This window comes from Mustela nigripes, chromosome 3 (assembly GCF_022355385.1).
Source record: "Mustela nigripes isolate SB6536 chromosome 3, MUSNIG.SB6536, whole genome shotgun sequence".
NCBI classification, from domain to species: Eukaryota; Metazoa; Chordata; class Mammalia; order Carnivora; family Mustelidae; genus Mustela; species Mustela nigripes.
The window spans coordinates 3,701,443-3,716,921 of NC_081559.1; the positions used below are offsets into that span (position 1 = coordinate 3,701,443).

A 15,479-nucleotide genomic window follows, 5' to 3' on the forward strand; every position below is an offset into this window, starting at 1 on the left:
CATCCCATGTGGCACATCTTATCCTCAACTAAACGGGCGTCTCCAGGAATCCCCTGACCAAGTCCCATTACTCTCACAAAGATGATTTCTAGAATGCAAGACTCGCACTCTTGGGCAACTAAGTCTATAATGCGATCAAGAACTTGATTTTGATTTTCTGAATCTACGTGCAAACAGCCACTTACTGAACTCTTACTCTTACATGCCCTCTGCCTCTGTTAGAGGGAGCATTGCAGATGTCCTCGCATTGTCTGCCCTCAAATCACAATGGTGGTTGAGATCACACATGAAACCTTGGCATTCTGCTACCGGGCTCTATACTGAGAAGTTTTTAAACATTCTGCTGAATAAGAGTATATCATACTTTTAATACATTCCAGAGAATGAAAAACTTCTGCAACCTTCTTTGGCTTCTAAATCCCATTATTTGAGTTATCCTGGTAGGAGATTACCTCTTTAAAGATAACACTATAATAATCACTTTATAATTCAAAGTACCAATCAAGATATAATAACTTTAAACCAGGTTTATGGTTATTTCCTCCACTTTTGCACTTCCTCCACAGTTGATATATTTGAATTGCAGAAAATTGGGCATGTGGAGGAGGGCATTGGGAGAATGTACCTCAAGTTAGCATGGTAACAGACAACCTTGACCTTAAGAGTACTATCAGAAGGGCACCTGGGTGACTCAGTTGGTTAAGTGCCTGTCTTTGGCTCAGGTAACGATCTCAGGGTCCTGGAACTGAGCCCCACGTCAGGTTCCCTGCTCGGTGGGGAGTCTGCTTCTCCCTCTCTCTCCCTCTCTTGCTCTCTTTCTCAAATAAATAAAATCTTAAAAAAAAAAAAAAGGGAGAGCGAGAGAGACTACTATCAGGAGCTTGCAAAGGAATAAGGGAACTGGCCTTGGGACAGGTGCAGAGTTTGTCTCTAGGGGAACAACAGAGGATCCAGTCGGGCGCATGTGAGTGGGCGTAGAAGATGCCATTGGTAAGATGGCATCTCTCTGAGAAGGCAGGTTGTGTTAAGACCTTCTGTTCTTAGAAATCTTTCCTATTAAACATTAGCTTCTGGCTGGCTTGCTTCAGGGACAAAAGAGGGGTGGGAGAGAGTTAGAGAGGGTTTTCCAGAGGGAAGAATGTCTGAAATCCAGGGTGATGGCTTTCACCTGCTAGAACTCAGGATATCAGCTTATTTGGCTTTTCTCTCAGGTCTTCTTGCTGGGTTTTGAGTGATGTAGGTGTGACTTTGTCATTCATGACCTATTCTGAAATTGTAACACTTAAGCCTTCTAGAGCCAAAATCATAAGTCACATGTGAGAAACAAAGTAAAAAATGAAACAAATACAAATGAATTTTTTGTTGATGTTATATTAACACTGGTTTCTTAAAGTGCCTTATCTTGCAAGTTTATCTGAAGCTTCGGTTTTTAGCATTTTAGTCAGGACATTCCCAGTTAGTGGTGTCATGCCAGTGAGAGGAGAGCTTCAGACTTCAACCATTTCCTGGAAACTGGTATGTACAAAGCTGAAGAAATAAGTACGATTGTTGGCAAAGATCAGTCTTTAAGCTTTTTCATTTGCTTCCTTCTTTTGACTGTCCAGAATTTCTCCTATCATTCAGCAGAATACGGAGACTTCATCTAAAATTGGAAAATGAAAATGACTTTTGAGGAAATTACTGGTTTTTGCAAATAAGTCATAGTTTTTTAGGTAAACACCTTTTTGTCTACTAAATACTTCACAATCTTTCTACCATTTAACTAGTAAGCACTCACAAATTTCATCCCACAAAAATGTGCTGAGAAAATGTGTGAAAAATGTAGCAAAAGTTCTCTTATAACTAAATGATTTAAGACAACTAAGATTGGAATAAGCTGTCAAAGGGGACTGTGGGTTTCCCCATCCCTGGAAACCTTTGAGAGGACTAAAACTTTATAATCTGTGTAGAGGAACAAAATTTGCCACCCAAACGTGTCTTTTTAGCATGTAGATTATTTTAGGCTGATTATTTTAAGAAATAAAAAGCTCAGGAAGAGATTTTGACCTTCCCGCTAACTGGTTAAAAGAATTTAGACAGAGAATCTGGCTCTAAGAAGGGAGTTATCGCCATAGATAACTACAGTATAATATGAATGAGGCGTGGTAGACAGGGAGGAACTCAAAGTTTGTTTGTTAAAATTCTTCTCTGTGCCCCATTGTTTCTGTACAGCCCCAGCAAACATTTGTTTATGAAATATTTCCTCTTTTTCATCTTCCTGTGAATTGTCTTCAATCCCTTTGAAGTCTCAGATCCCAGCCCCTTCCTCTTAGCTCAGAATGGCGTACAAGCCTGTCTGCCTTGTCTGTGGGCCTCATATTCTTATGGCCCCCCTGTTAGTCCTTTACTTAGTTATTAATTATTTGATTTTCTCTTATTAATCTGCTTCATGTCAATTTCAATCTTCGATCAGCCAAAGGAACCTTGAAGGGTAAAGTCAAAATTTTCCTCCCCCACACCCAACAAACAAATTTCTTGGGGCTCAGGATTCTATTATTCTCATATGTTCATCTGAATATAAACTGAATCACTTGATGGTACTGAGGAATAATAGTAGATAGGATGTATCCTCATCACATTATTTTATTTAAGATTGTGATTAAGTTCTCAGGAGAGTAGTATTATGCTACTACTGACTGTAATTCATGTGCTACTTACAGAAGTTCCTAGGACAGGATTAATAATGCAAGTAAAAATTAATAATGAAAAATTGGAATTTGTGATTCTCGAACTAAAATAAATATCGAACATTATAGGCTTATAAATATTGACTAATGTGTATTGTCTATTAATGTGGGAGAGTGGTGGGGAGTGGTGCGGCCAACGGCAGAAGTAGGGACAAAATGTACATGAGTGAGGAAGAGGAATTCCTTGATGGCTTTTGATGGAAAGAACTTAAAGCAGCCCAAATGAATGAAGGTGTCTGTTTTCAATGCCCATATCAGTGACCCACAGGAACATACAGACACACCCAGTGTTATGCTCAGGGATTTGGTCCAACAAAACCATTTTCTCACTTCTCAGGTGGAACGTCAACCCCTTTGATTAACGGGTACCACATTTGCTTCATTAGGAGTGCCCTTGACGAGCAACAGAAAAGAAAGGGAACATACTGCAGTTTCGATTGTTGTGGGACTCAGGTTTTCTCTCAGCACGGCGTAGACACTTGGAGACATGGGAAGAAGATCTGATGGAGAATGTGGTTCAGTTGAGTCACTTCGGCTTAAAGAGATAACAAAGTACATGTTGAAAAGGATTAAAAATGACAGCTTCTGATGACACTGTGTCAGGAACTCAGTTCTAGGGCCTCATCTATTTGTTTCTCTGAGATGCCTAATTCATTGTTTGAAATCAGATCATTCAGCGTACTCTGGGATATACGACATCTAAAAAGGCAACTTTATAATTCCAGTCATGGGAGAGCATGGTGCTTCCTGACTAGCTTTATGTATTAGAGCAAATGGGACATTGAGCATTAAAATGTTTTATCATCAGGTATATCGGTGCTTGGCTCCATCTTAAAATTTCATGTACAAGTGCTCTTTTTAAAAAAGAAAAATTGAGTAAGAGATATTTTACATGTGGCTAAGGTTACTTACATTGTTGAGATGGGTATAAAAACAGATGGAACGTAACCTTTGTCCCCCCTTTCTGTTGGTCTTGAAACTGGAAAATAAAGCAGGAAAGAAACCTTGTCAATATTACTAATAAATTTTTTAAAGCCTAGAAAAATATAAGTAATGTTAAAAAGAAGAGGGAGATTATGATTGTTCAGTGACTCACAGAAGTTTGCAGTTGAATAGATGAACCAGTATTTGAGATGAACATAAAATGTGTAAGAAGAGAATAATCTCCTGGTAGGCCTAATCTGACTTTACACATTATTGTCTCCAAAATGTGTGAGAAAAAGTGGGAGTCAACTATATTACCTGTGTTCAATGTTACGGTTTAAGTTTGATTATATTTGATTGATTTGCATATCGGGGGATTTATCGTAAGTCAGTAGGGTAGCAGCAGGTCGCGTCTGTGGGTGACAGTTGCAGACTGTTCTGCAAGATGGTGCTCGCGGATTTCGTCGCTATGGACGAGCATCTTAATGGATCATGTACACTTGCATTGGAGATACAGAATGGTAAACTTAACATTACAGTTATGTAGCTAATTTTAGTTATATTCTTCATGTATTTAACAAATGCTTCTTTTGGTTGGGTATTATTTTAGCCCCTTAGGATACAAACAGGAAAGGCAGGTATGCCCAGACTTATCGGCAGGCCAGCAGGTGGGGAAAGAAGCACTGACCCCTCGCCCCCTCCCTGGCAAGCAAACCGCCCAAGCGAAATCATGAGACTATAGTAAGGCAAAAAATGTAAAGCTTATAAACCTCTGCTTTCCTTTGCAGAAACAGACTCCCATAACTCTTTTTTTTTTAATTTATTTGACAGACAGAGATCACAAGTAGGCAGAGAGGCAGGCAGAGAGAGAGGGGGAAGCAGGGTTCCCGCTGAGTAGAGAGCCCAAATGCGGGTCTCGATCCTATGACCCTGGGATTTTGACTTGAGCGGAAGGCAGAGGCTTAACCCACTGAGCCACTCAGGTGCCCCTCCCATAACTCTTAACAGCTTTCTAATCATTACTGCCTCCTCCTTTTCCTGTCTCCCAGTCACAGATGTGAAGTTAGCCCTGCTCCCATTTTAGGAAGGAGGAAGCTGGAAGCTCTACAGGGAGCCATGAGTCAGCACCATGGCCCTGTGAGTCTGGGCACAGCCACGGGTGACTGACTACTCGGGTTGGACTGCCCAGCTGTCCCTCTTCAGGAACTGTTGACACCCAACTTCGTTTTTAAGGCCTTGACCGCCACATACGCCCTATGACTTATGACAGTCAAAGTAAACATCAAAAGAGGAACTTCGTTTACTTTACTGCAATATGAGGTTATTTGCCAAAAGCTGACAAAAACAGGCAAACAGAAAGAACCTAACCTTCGCATGGCTGGGAGCTGTAGTGTTTACCGAAGGCTTTGTCTTTGGGAATGTCAGGATAAAGGTACTTCAGAGGGCTTTCGGGAATGTTTTCAGCCATAATAACCTTGTAGTCTCGAAGGATGTCGGCGAACGGCAGAGCGGACAACCGGCCTTTGTTGTAGGGTTCCACAGAGTGGAATCGCACTTCTCCTGGAGAGACAGAAAGGGTGTGTGTGGGGGGCAGGGACATTCAGGCTCCTGCAGGCATCTCTGGGCCCCTTCTTCCTGCCCACATCACCTCCACGTCCCTGGCTATCAAACGAGGCCGGCCCTTCCCTGCCAGGCGGGCAGCGCTGCCTGCCAGGCAGGAGAGGACACCCACACAGATCGTGAGAAATCCGTGGGACTCTCTTCTGGGACAACTGTAACAACCAGCCTCCAACCCCCTGGACACATGAAGAGCAGAACACCAAGCTACACACTTCTGAAAACGGAAACACCGAGAGCCAAACCCAGTACAAACGTCCCACGTGTGAGCGACAGAGCGCAGGTACCATTTTCGGAATGGTCGACCCAGGTGAAAGTTATCCCTCCGAGGTGGCTTTCACTGAATCGTAACAAAAAGGTTCCAGGCATTTTATCCTTTAACAAGAGGCGCTCCTTCTCTTTGCTAACAAAGCCCATGACATACCTAAAAATAGAACAACGCACAGTTGTATCTGATCAAACACTGCAATTTATTACATTTATATGTATTTCATTTACAAAGAACAGACCTAAATTCGTTCTGAATATAATAGAAAGTCAATGAAATACTCCTGTAAGATTAAATATTAGTACTCTGTGAGGAATGTAAAAAACTGAACTATTCCCCACCCCCATCAATACACATGCTTAAAAAGAAAAAGAAAGGAAAAAACCCAACAGCTTAAAAATAAGAACCTAATGAACTCATATGGAAAATATAGCCTGTAACTCACCCATCTATCCAAAGAGGAAGAATGTGTTTTTTAATTAAATCTAATATTGCTTCAAGCCATGTCCAAAAGGTAAATGATTTACCAGGTAAGTGTTCCTATTGTAATAAACAAACATGTCAGGACAATGATTATTTTAACAGTAATATTGATACAGTAATTCAAGTTCCACTTTTCAAGGAAATACTTGCTTTAAACTTTTAAAAAATGTTTATGTATTTGAGAGAAAGAAAGCCAGAGGGGGCAGGGGCAGAGGGAGAGAGAAAATCCTGAAGCAGATTCCCCACTGAATAGGGAGCTTCATTGGATGCAGGGCTCTATCCGAGGACCCTAAGCTCATGATCGGAGCAAAAACCAAGAGCTGGCTGCCCAACTGACTGAGCCACCCAGGGACCCCAAAATACTTCCTTTAAACATAAGATACTAGTTTAGAGTTTAAAAAAAAAAAAAACCTGTATCCAGGAAACCCTCAAAATCCCAGATTATGATGTGGAGGCTGAAAAAGAAACACTACTTAAAAAATTTTTTCGGAATAATATTTTTGTTCCCCTATTTGTACCTTGCAGAACTTGGCCCAGGTGAGATTACCATCATTGTAGCTAGGCTGGACTAAAAGAAAAGAAAAGAATGAGATTTTTATTAAACAGTTAAGGATTTTCACTTTGGTGCTCAATTTATTTACTTATTTTTTTAAAAGATTTTATTTATTTACTTGACAGAGAAATAGAGAGCACAAGTAGGCAGAGAGGCAGGGAGAGGGAGAGGGAGAAGCAGACTCCCCGCCTAGCAGGGAGCCCAGTGTGGGCTCGATCCCAGGACTCTGGGATCATGACCTGAGCTGAAGGCAGACGTTTAATCAACTGAGCCACCCAGGTGCCCCAAGGTGCACAATTAGGGCTTTACCCAGTCCCTTTTGAAAATTTCTTAAGCACTGGTTATGGGTTTGCAGAGTACTTAATCCTAGCAACAGTAAAAACGTGAAGATACCATGAGATGTATTTTCTAAGAAGAAATTCTTTTCAATGGAGGAGCTAAGATAACTTTGAAAGAGGGTGAGTGTCTGGGGCCAGGCCCCCATGAATAGATACGATATAAATTATCAGAGGAGAAGGAAGAGGAAACCACACTCTAGTAAGAATAATGAAGGAAGAAACATAGTGGACATGAACATAGCTTATATAGGAGACAGCAAGAGCTGCCTGATGTTGGTAAATAAACATAAAATAAATTTATATAAGTTAGATATGGCCAGATCACCAGGAGTCCTAATTACTAATAGAAAAAGAATGAGCTCGAGATCCATTGGGTAATAAGAAGCCGTTGACTACTTTGATTCAGGGCGATGAAAGGGTACAGGAGTTTCTATGTAAATTTTTAAGGAAATTATACTCATAAGGATAATTCATAAAGATCTGGAAGGACATGGCTTCTATCTACACTACATATTAAAAACTTTATTCACTCAACAAATAGGCCTACCACTGCAGTTTTTAAACTAAATAAGTTCAAAAAACATATTTACGTTAACTAAATTTTTTAATATTCCCCAAAGATCCGATTCATCAAACACCTGTTGAGCAGGTGCTGGATCCAAGCGGCAACCCGGCTGCACTTTTGCCAAATCGCACGAGTTCACTACTGATGCGCAAATGTGTCTGCGGCCCTACTTGGCAGACAATTCTAGGATACAAATATGCTAGTACACGAATGCCATCTTAACTCTCTTTTGGTGGTAAATATGTTCACCCCAGAGTTGTCAAAATATAGATATATCTTTTGAAATTGTTTTACAAAAATTTTACACTATAGTCACTACAGGAAGTACCAATGATTCTATTTTGCAAACTTTAAACATGTTAGTCAAAACTGAAATTTTCTTGATATGGAGAATTAAGTACTGTCTGGGTGGCTTTTAATTGCTATTAAATTCCCTGGTCCTGGAATCAGCTATTGTCGAGTTGGTTAAGGACCATCGTGATATTAGCAGCCAAGTCAAAGCACCATTAAGGCTTCACATCACACTCAGTGGAAATGACATCAAACACCCCAGAGACTGGAAAGTGGAATGGAAAGGAAGGAGCTTTGGAACCGGACAGGCCTGGTCTGTGTCTTGGCTTTGCTATGTTCTAGCCACGCAGGCCTGGTAAGTCACTTAACCTCTGCATTTCAGTATCCCTGTCTATAAAATGGAAGGAATAGTGAGTTACCCTTTCCCAAGAAAAACGACATAACATTTAGCTCTGTGCTTGGCAATACAGTGGGTACTCAATAAATTGTGACTATCATTATTATTATTCATAGTAGTAATATCACCTGGCTCTTTAAAATGCTCGAGGACCCCAAACAAAGGGCAGTCTCCCGTATCTACCCACTCTCACCTGTAAGTTTCTCTGCCAACATATTGAGCTGATCTGAGTTAAGGCCACGGCCGACGTACGATGAAAACTGCCAGCTCATCACTTCCAGGAGCTGACTCAAAGTGGCCGATGGAGGGTTATTAAAGAAAACCAAGTTCTGAAATAGAGTCATGATGAAATAGAGTCGTGATGATGATCATAGTCATTAATCACACTGAACACACTATAATTCAGGATCCAAAATGCCTGTTTTAAACTCTTTCGGCCAATCTAAGTTAATATACGGAATATCACTTCATCTCTGATGTGCTTTTTAACTGACACTGATTTTGTCTTTTCCTAAAGAGTTCCTTAACCCCTGTGTCCAATAAAATATATGGCTCCATCTTATCCTTGAAAGAATCATTGGGCATTTCTTAACTTTCCTTGGATTATGGGCTATCAATCAATTCATACAAGTACTTAATACTGTCCAACAAATCACGGGGCAAATATTCTCTTTTTGAAATATATCAATCTTAAGCAAAACCTATATTGAGGGGGCGCCTGAGTGGCTCAGCGGGTTAAAGCCTCTGCCTTCGGCCCAGGTCCTGATCCCAGGACCCTGGGATCGAGCCCTGCATCGGGCTCTCTGCTCAGTGCAGAGCCTGCTTCTCTCTCTCTCTCTGCCTGCCTCTCTGCCTACTTGTGTTCTCTGTCAAATAAATAAATAAAATCTTTTAAAAAAACCTACATTGAGTTATTTAATTAGTTTATTATGAATTGGTACAAGTTATACTTTGACCAAAGAATCCCAAAGCACAAAAAGCTAAGCCTCAGGCTAACGTAGGGGACCCTACAATGTGAATTCGTAATTAACCTGAGTCCTGTTTTGTGAACAGTATAGTAGTCTTTCTCTTCTGATCTGGACAAGAGAACCTTCTGTATGACTAACCGCAAACAAGACTGCTTGTGCCAGAAACTGGATCAGCAAGAGTGAAAGAGAAGACTTCATTTTAGATTACTGGGAAGCAGAAGGTGTGAAAGCCAAGAAAGATGTTTTAAAGACAGAAGGAGGGAAGAATTGAGTAACGTAGTGCAGTACAGGGAGAAGCATAAACTACACTGGGCAGCAAGAAAAGGAACCAACCTACGAGACTTCAGACGGTGGGAATAAAGAGGATACAGCCTCCAACCGGAAGGGGGAGATGGGAAGGGGAGGAATGGAGAGAATTTCTAGAGAAGCTGTTTCCCCTGAACCAGAGAACTGCGTCTGGGTAGATGACCAAAGGCATAGAACCTAACTGAGGTCTGGGGACTTAGGTCTTGAAGCAGAAGAGCGTGAAGAAGAGAAACTAGAGTTCGCTGCTATGCTGGACTCCGTGCTTCTCCACTGTCAGCCGTACATGACCTGCTACCCACATTCCTCATCCAGGAGCAGAGCGGAGTCTGGGATGGCTCGTGTGACAACTCTGGTGGCTTTCTGACAGAAGGAGGATGCTGAGGAAAGCTAAGTGCAACAGTGCTGCACACGGAGGACAGAGAAGTGACCCCTCTTTCCTCCTCCACCTTGAGGTTGAATGAAAAGCTCGGAATATGTGTAGCTCCTAATGGGAATGGCGTTTAATTCCAGGGCTGTAGGCTTTTCTTGGTTTTAAGGCAGGATAACTTCTCTAGTGAGCCCTGCACTCACTGCAGCCTGCGAGGAAGTGACACATCACACACCCTACGCAGCCTTCCTCTCTGCAATTAATCTGTCTCGGATGCCAGGCCAAGGGAGGATGAGAAGGAATCAGGCCAAGTCACCTTCCATGTTGTTTCCTTATTGGGCACATTTTTAAAGAAGGAAAAACACTCAGAGCTAACTCATTAGGTCTGTTCTTATTTTGCTAGGACCTAAGGTAAAAAAAAAAAAAAATCCCTGAAGAGTGAATATTTGCTTTGAATTAAGAAGAAATGTTATTTATATTTGACCTATTTTCTCTAAGTCTCGTGTTTCCAAGACAACACACCGAGATTTTGTAAGAGGGAAGAAGAGGAAGGGCTGACTCATCGTTTCTTGTTGCTCTCTTCCCTGGGTGTCTTTTAAGAAGAGCATCTGTTTTCAGCGAGCTTTGTAACTGGAGGCCAATTTCTGATCAATGTCTCAAATAACCACCAGGTGGCATTAAAACTCAATTTGGGTCTAGAACAGATTAAATCTATAATCAACTTGAAAATTTGTCTAGTCAGAGGGTAGTTAGGCAACATTGGATGATATTCTAGTCATTTATTTGGAAACTAATTTTCTACCTTTGTAGAAAAGTCTGTGTGGTGGTGTGGCCAGAAGTAGTTAAGGAGGTGAACACAGCAGTCAGACATTAAATTCCAGACCAAGAAGTCTCCCCGCAGTCCCGTTAACAGAGCCACCAGGCGGGGCTAGAACTCTCTGTGAGGCACATTGCTGGGAGCGGATCAGACCCACAGAACTAACAAATAGCCGCCTGTCAGTTTTGCTGCCGGAATTCTTCCAGCGTCCAAGTACATCAAAACACATCACTTTAAATATAACATGAGAGAGGATTCATGCGACTAAATATTAAATATATTGGAGTTCTGGGAGAAAACAACCTACAAAGACATGCCAAATTTCATATATATATATATATATATATATATATATATATATATAAAATATAATATAATATATATAAAATATGTATTCAAAATCATATATAGATGTCTTTTGATTCATATATAGATGTCTTTTGATCCTGGGATCGAGCCCCGCATCGGGCTCTCTGTTCAGTGGGGAGCCTGCTTCCTCCTCTCTCTCTCTCTCTCTGCCTGCCTCTCTGCCTGCTTGTGATCTCTGTCTGTCAAATAAATAAATAAAATCTTAAAAAAAAAAAAAGGGTGACACTACCTCACAGAAATACTGATGATTGGGATAAAAGATACCAACACATAAAAATGGTTTCTTCATTTTAAAATATGTTCAAATAATAAAAAAATTTAAAAAAATAAAACAAGAAAGCAAATCAAATAGAATTAGAGGAGGAGAAATAGGAACAGAGACTCTACCTGTGAATCACTGGTTGACACATTGTACCAAATGATGGATGCCCAAGCGTTAGGTAACTGACTGACATTGGAAATCATCACCACAGGTAACGAGCTGGTCTGGTTTAAAAAAAAAAAAAAGAAAAGCACAGTTATTACAGGTAGTTGCACCTTGTGCTGATTTTATTCTTGATCCTGTCCCCTAAAGGGCCAGCTCAAGCCAGCTCTACTCCTTCAATCCTGGTGTCTTCCCTGCCCTGGTTACTAAAATGGCTTGTGAAGGGACGGGAATTTTCTGAGCATATATGAATCAAGGTGTAGGGATGAAAGAAGCCATAAAAACGGGAATCCTTTCAGAGTGCTTGGTCACTTAGCTTCTCCAGTATTTTCCCTCGACAGCACATAAATGTTTATACTTATATCACATACAGCAACTAGATAGAACTTGTATTGATTTTGTGGCTGTACTCTTAGTAAGTTACTATAAGGAATTTAATTTTAAATTTATCGGTGAAATGGATCAACATATTCAATTTATGATCAGACATTAATTAACATCAGTGGTAGACATGGGCGTTTTCACTGCAGAAGATGGGGAGGGAAGCAATGTAGCACGCTTTATGAGAAAGACAGCGGCCTGGCCTGCTCTGACACTCAGCTTAGCAGGGCTGGGACTGTTGTCCTCAGCCTCGTGGAACAAACAGGCTTTCACAGACCAGGGCGCAAATGCAATCAACCTACGTTAGTCCCTTCTCATTAACAGTGGCTGGATTTCTGTGGACAGCGAGATCCCTCAGTTAACAGCTCATGGAAACAGAAAGAGAAGTGTGGGAAGAAGTGATGAGGAAGGCATTTACGGAAAATTTGTACATATCTCCACTCATTCCAATAAAAAAGGAAAAGCAGCACTCTAAAACAACACATCCCACAAATAGTATCATATTCAGGGCATGTCAACTCTTCCTTCACGCACCAGCCATTCACTGATTTAACCTGTGTTGAGCCTCTGCTACGGGCCAGGCACCGAGTCACGGCTAATGGAGTGACAAAGTCATGATGCCTTGCCTTCAAGGAGCTCATAGTCATGTTCGATCTAATCCTCAAAATGGCTTTATTCCTCCTTTGAGTACAAGGGTGACTGTTATAAGAGGATCAAAACAGTGTATCGTTAATGTTCCTATCATTTGTCTTTACTCATTACATTAAAAAAGCTTTCCTTCTGAGGGATTTCACGTACAAGTTAAATTTTTGGAAAGTGTATCGTTAAGTGACATGGTTGAAGGATACTTATTTCTCTTTAGGCTTTCCACTAACTACTCATGACTCAGAAGATCCCAGAAAGTGAACCAACAAACATGCAATCTGGGCAACCAATTATTCAATAGATATTCAACTGATAATACCCATGAGATTTGATCATTGTATTTAACCGGAATAGTATACATTCTAATAGTAGAATGTTGACTAATTAGTAACTATCTGACATATTGGTTCCCTAAAGTTTCTAAACAAAATTCTAAACAAAAATGATAAAAAGGGAATGTACTAATACCCAGAAAAGACTCAGCTTTCATCTATAAATGCCAGCCGATGACTGAATATATTATTAGTAAATACTTGATTGACACCTACCTCCAAATCTATGGTCAGGCCATAGAGGCAGATCTGTGTTTCGAAGGTTATAGAATGAAGCTCTTCAGTCACCATGTGACAACCCTAAGGAATAAAGAAATCAACTGTTACCTTACAAATGTTCTGCTATGTAGTATTAGGTCTGCTTCTATAAAAATTAACAAAGTCTTAAAGTAAATACTCCAAACATTCTCTATTATGGGATATTCCCTTTTATTATTTAAAAAAGTTATTTAGAATATATACAGAGTGAGAAATCTTATTTCTACAAAAGAATGATATCAAGGTAATTTATGACTTTTAAAATTCCTCCATATTTTCATCAGTTTAAATGCAGACTAATAATTCTTTATTTTTAATTTTTAAAAATTAGTCCTTCTGGGTTACAGACTATTATAAAAGCAAGGTATATGTATATAGATATAACACAAACAAGTCAGTGTGATAATGAATTTGTTTAAAAAGTGAAAGGAAGTATTTTTTAAGAACTAAAAAATACAACAAAAAATAGTTGTGCAACAGAATCAGAGGGCAACCAACCCAAATCATAGGAAGAGACAGAGGGTTCCTAGGAGGATGTCGCTAGGAAAAAAGGAAAACACAAAAAACTCCGATTGACCTGTTTGACCGTATTGCAAGATGTTTCCAAGTTTCAGGGCGCCTGGGTGACCCAGCCAGTTCAGCATCTGACTCTTGATTTCAGCTCAGGTCATGATCTTAGAGTTGTGAGATGAGCCCACACTGGGCTCCCTGCTCAGCACAGAGTCTGCTTGTCCCTCTCCTTCTCTTCCTCCCCTCCCTGTGCACTCTGTCTCTCTCAAATAAATAAATAAATATTTTTTAAAAAATCTTATTAAAAAGAAAGAAGAAATTTTTGAGTTTTGAAGAAAAGTTTTGGGCTACATTAGTGACAGTTACATAAAATAAATTGATTGAATAAAATGAAATTAAGGCAACTAATAAATCCAGGTAAAACTGGAAGTAATACAAGAATGGAAATGCAATTATACTATGATATAGGGTTCAGCTGTTAATAATTTTTATATATCCATACTAACGTTAACGCTGAATATATTGACTAAACCAAACTATGTTCTATAATGATACTGTGAAGATGGGCGAAATTTATATATACAGAAAGCTGGCATAAAAGAGCCACAGTTTTCTTTTATAGAAAGAATTCAGGAGCTAAATATATAAACTTTTTAAAAATCAAGAAACATTAGTGTGATATTAGCATAATATTAGCATGTAAGACTCAAAAAATGATCGTCTCTGGAAAGTAGGTTTGGGATGGGAAGGAGTCGGACAGAAATTGCTGTTTTTCTCTAATGAAGTCTTACGGCACCTTGCTATGTGCCCAGGACCAGCAGCATTATCAGCATCTAAAAACTGGTTAGAAAAACAGGATCTCTGGTCTCATCCCAAGCCAGGAATGAGTCTGCATTTTAAGAAGAGCTTCAGGTGAAATTTGGAGATGATGAGTGTCCGTGTGCTTCATCCACATTGTGTTTAGTTTCAAAAGAGATGTGGAAAATTTGGAGATGATGCAGAAGGATTAAACAACTTCATTTTTAAATTTATTTATATATAATTTTAAGTAGTCTCCTTGCCCAGCAGAGAGCCCAACATGGGGTCTGAACTAACAATCCTGAGATCAAGATCTGAAATCAAGAGCTGGACACTTAATCAACTGAGCCACCCAGGCTCCCTGAAGGCTTAGACAGTGTTAAAAAATAAGGCCTGTGGGAATCTATAAATGGAAGAAGACTTATTGAGACTAGCAATGTCAGTGTGGCATTGGGGGCAGCAGAGTCAACCCTAGGAGAAATGATCCAATATTGAGTAAGCATTAATACCAAGTTGTAATCTACCTGTATTAAATTTCAAATGATAAAATTGGTTCTAATATGATGATGTGAAGGACAATTGCGTGAGAAAAACTTACTTCACTGACAATGAAGAATGTTAAACTTAGGGTTTGTTACTGAGAAGGAAGGAGAGAATTAATGAGTCCTCTCTCCCTTGGGTTAGATCACTGTGGGCGCCTTACATTGACTTGAGGTAGCTAGAGTCACTAGAGTGGTAATGCTTTTTACTGGGTTAGTAGAAAGTTATGCTAATGGAAATTGTGCTTGAAATTCCCTTAGATCACCCCTAAAATTATTCCCAGTACATCCAACACACAAAACACCCAGCCCCCCCAACCCCTCCCACATTGAAATAAATAAATTGCTGTTTCTTTAGTTGCGCATGAGATGAAGTAGTCAGCTTGGGTTTAGGCACCAAGTTGAGCAAAACCCACATTTTTTAAACAGAAAATCTCACCACCCTATAGGATGCTTCCACTATGCAAACCCTGAGACAAATGAAGAATCCATAATTTCATGTTCACCAATGAGTGTCCTTCACATTCCCACTAAGTTCAATGGTGGACAGGATGACCTAAGTCTGCACAGAACGTTGAAGAGGCCTGAGACAAGCACACAGAA

The 15,479-nt window shown here is 40.0% G+C and overlaps 1 protein-coding gene across 5 annotated transcripts in view; it reads right to left on the reverse strand.

Moving 5' to 3' along the window:
* Positions 1-1,351: 1,351 nt before the first annotated feature.
* Positions 1,352-15,479, reverse strand: part of STAT4 (signal transducer and activator of transcription 4) — a 100,099-nt gene continuing 85,971 nt past the window's right edge. For 4 of the 5 annotated variants that reach the window (XM_059393082.1, XM_059393084.1, XM_059393083.1 and 1 more), the window contains 10 exons: positions 12,988-13,071; positions 11,377-11,475; positions 8,356-8,491; positions 6,537-6,586; positions 5,981-6,075; positions 5,555-5,691; positions 5,019-5,210; positions 3,639-3,705; positions 3,153-3,261; positions 1,352-1,642 (listed from right to left, as the gene is read on the reverse strand). In XM_059393082.1, the coding sequence (XP_059249065.1) occupies positions 1,616-1,642; positions 3,153-3,261; positions 3,639-3,705; positions 5,019-5,210; positions 5,555-5,691; positions 5,981-6,075; positions 6,537-6,586; positions 8,356-8,491; positions 11,377-11,475; positions 12,988-13,071 (996 nt within the window). In that variant the 3' untranslated portion in view covers positions 1,352-1,615. The remainder of the gene's footprint in view (positions 1,643-3,152; positions 3,262-3,638; positions 3,706-5,018; positions 5,211-5,554; positions 5,692-5,980; positions 6,076-6,536; positions 6,587-8,355; positions 8,492-11,376; positions 11,476-12,987; positions 13,072-15,479) is intronic. The other variant, XM_059393085.1, reaches the window with a different exon arrangement.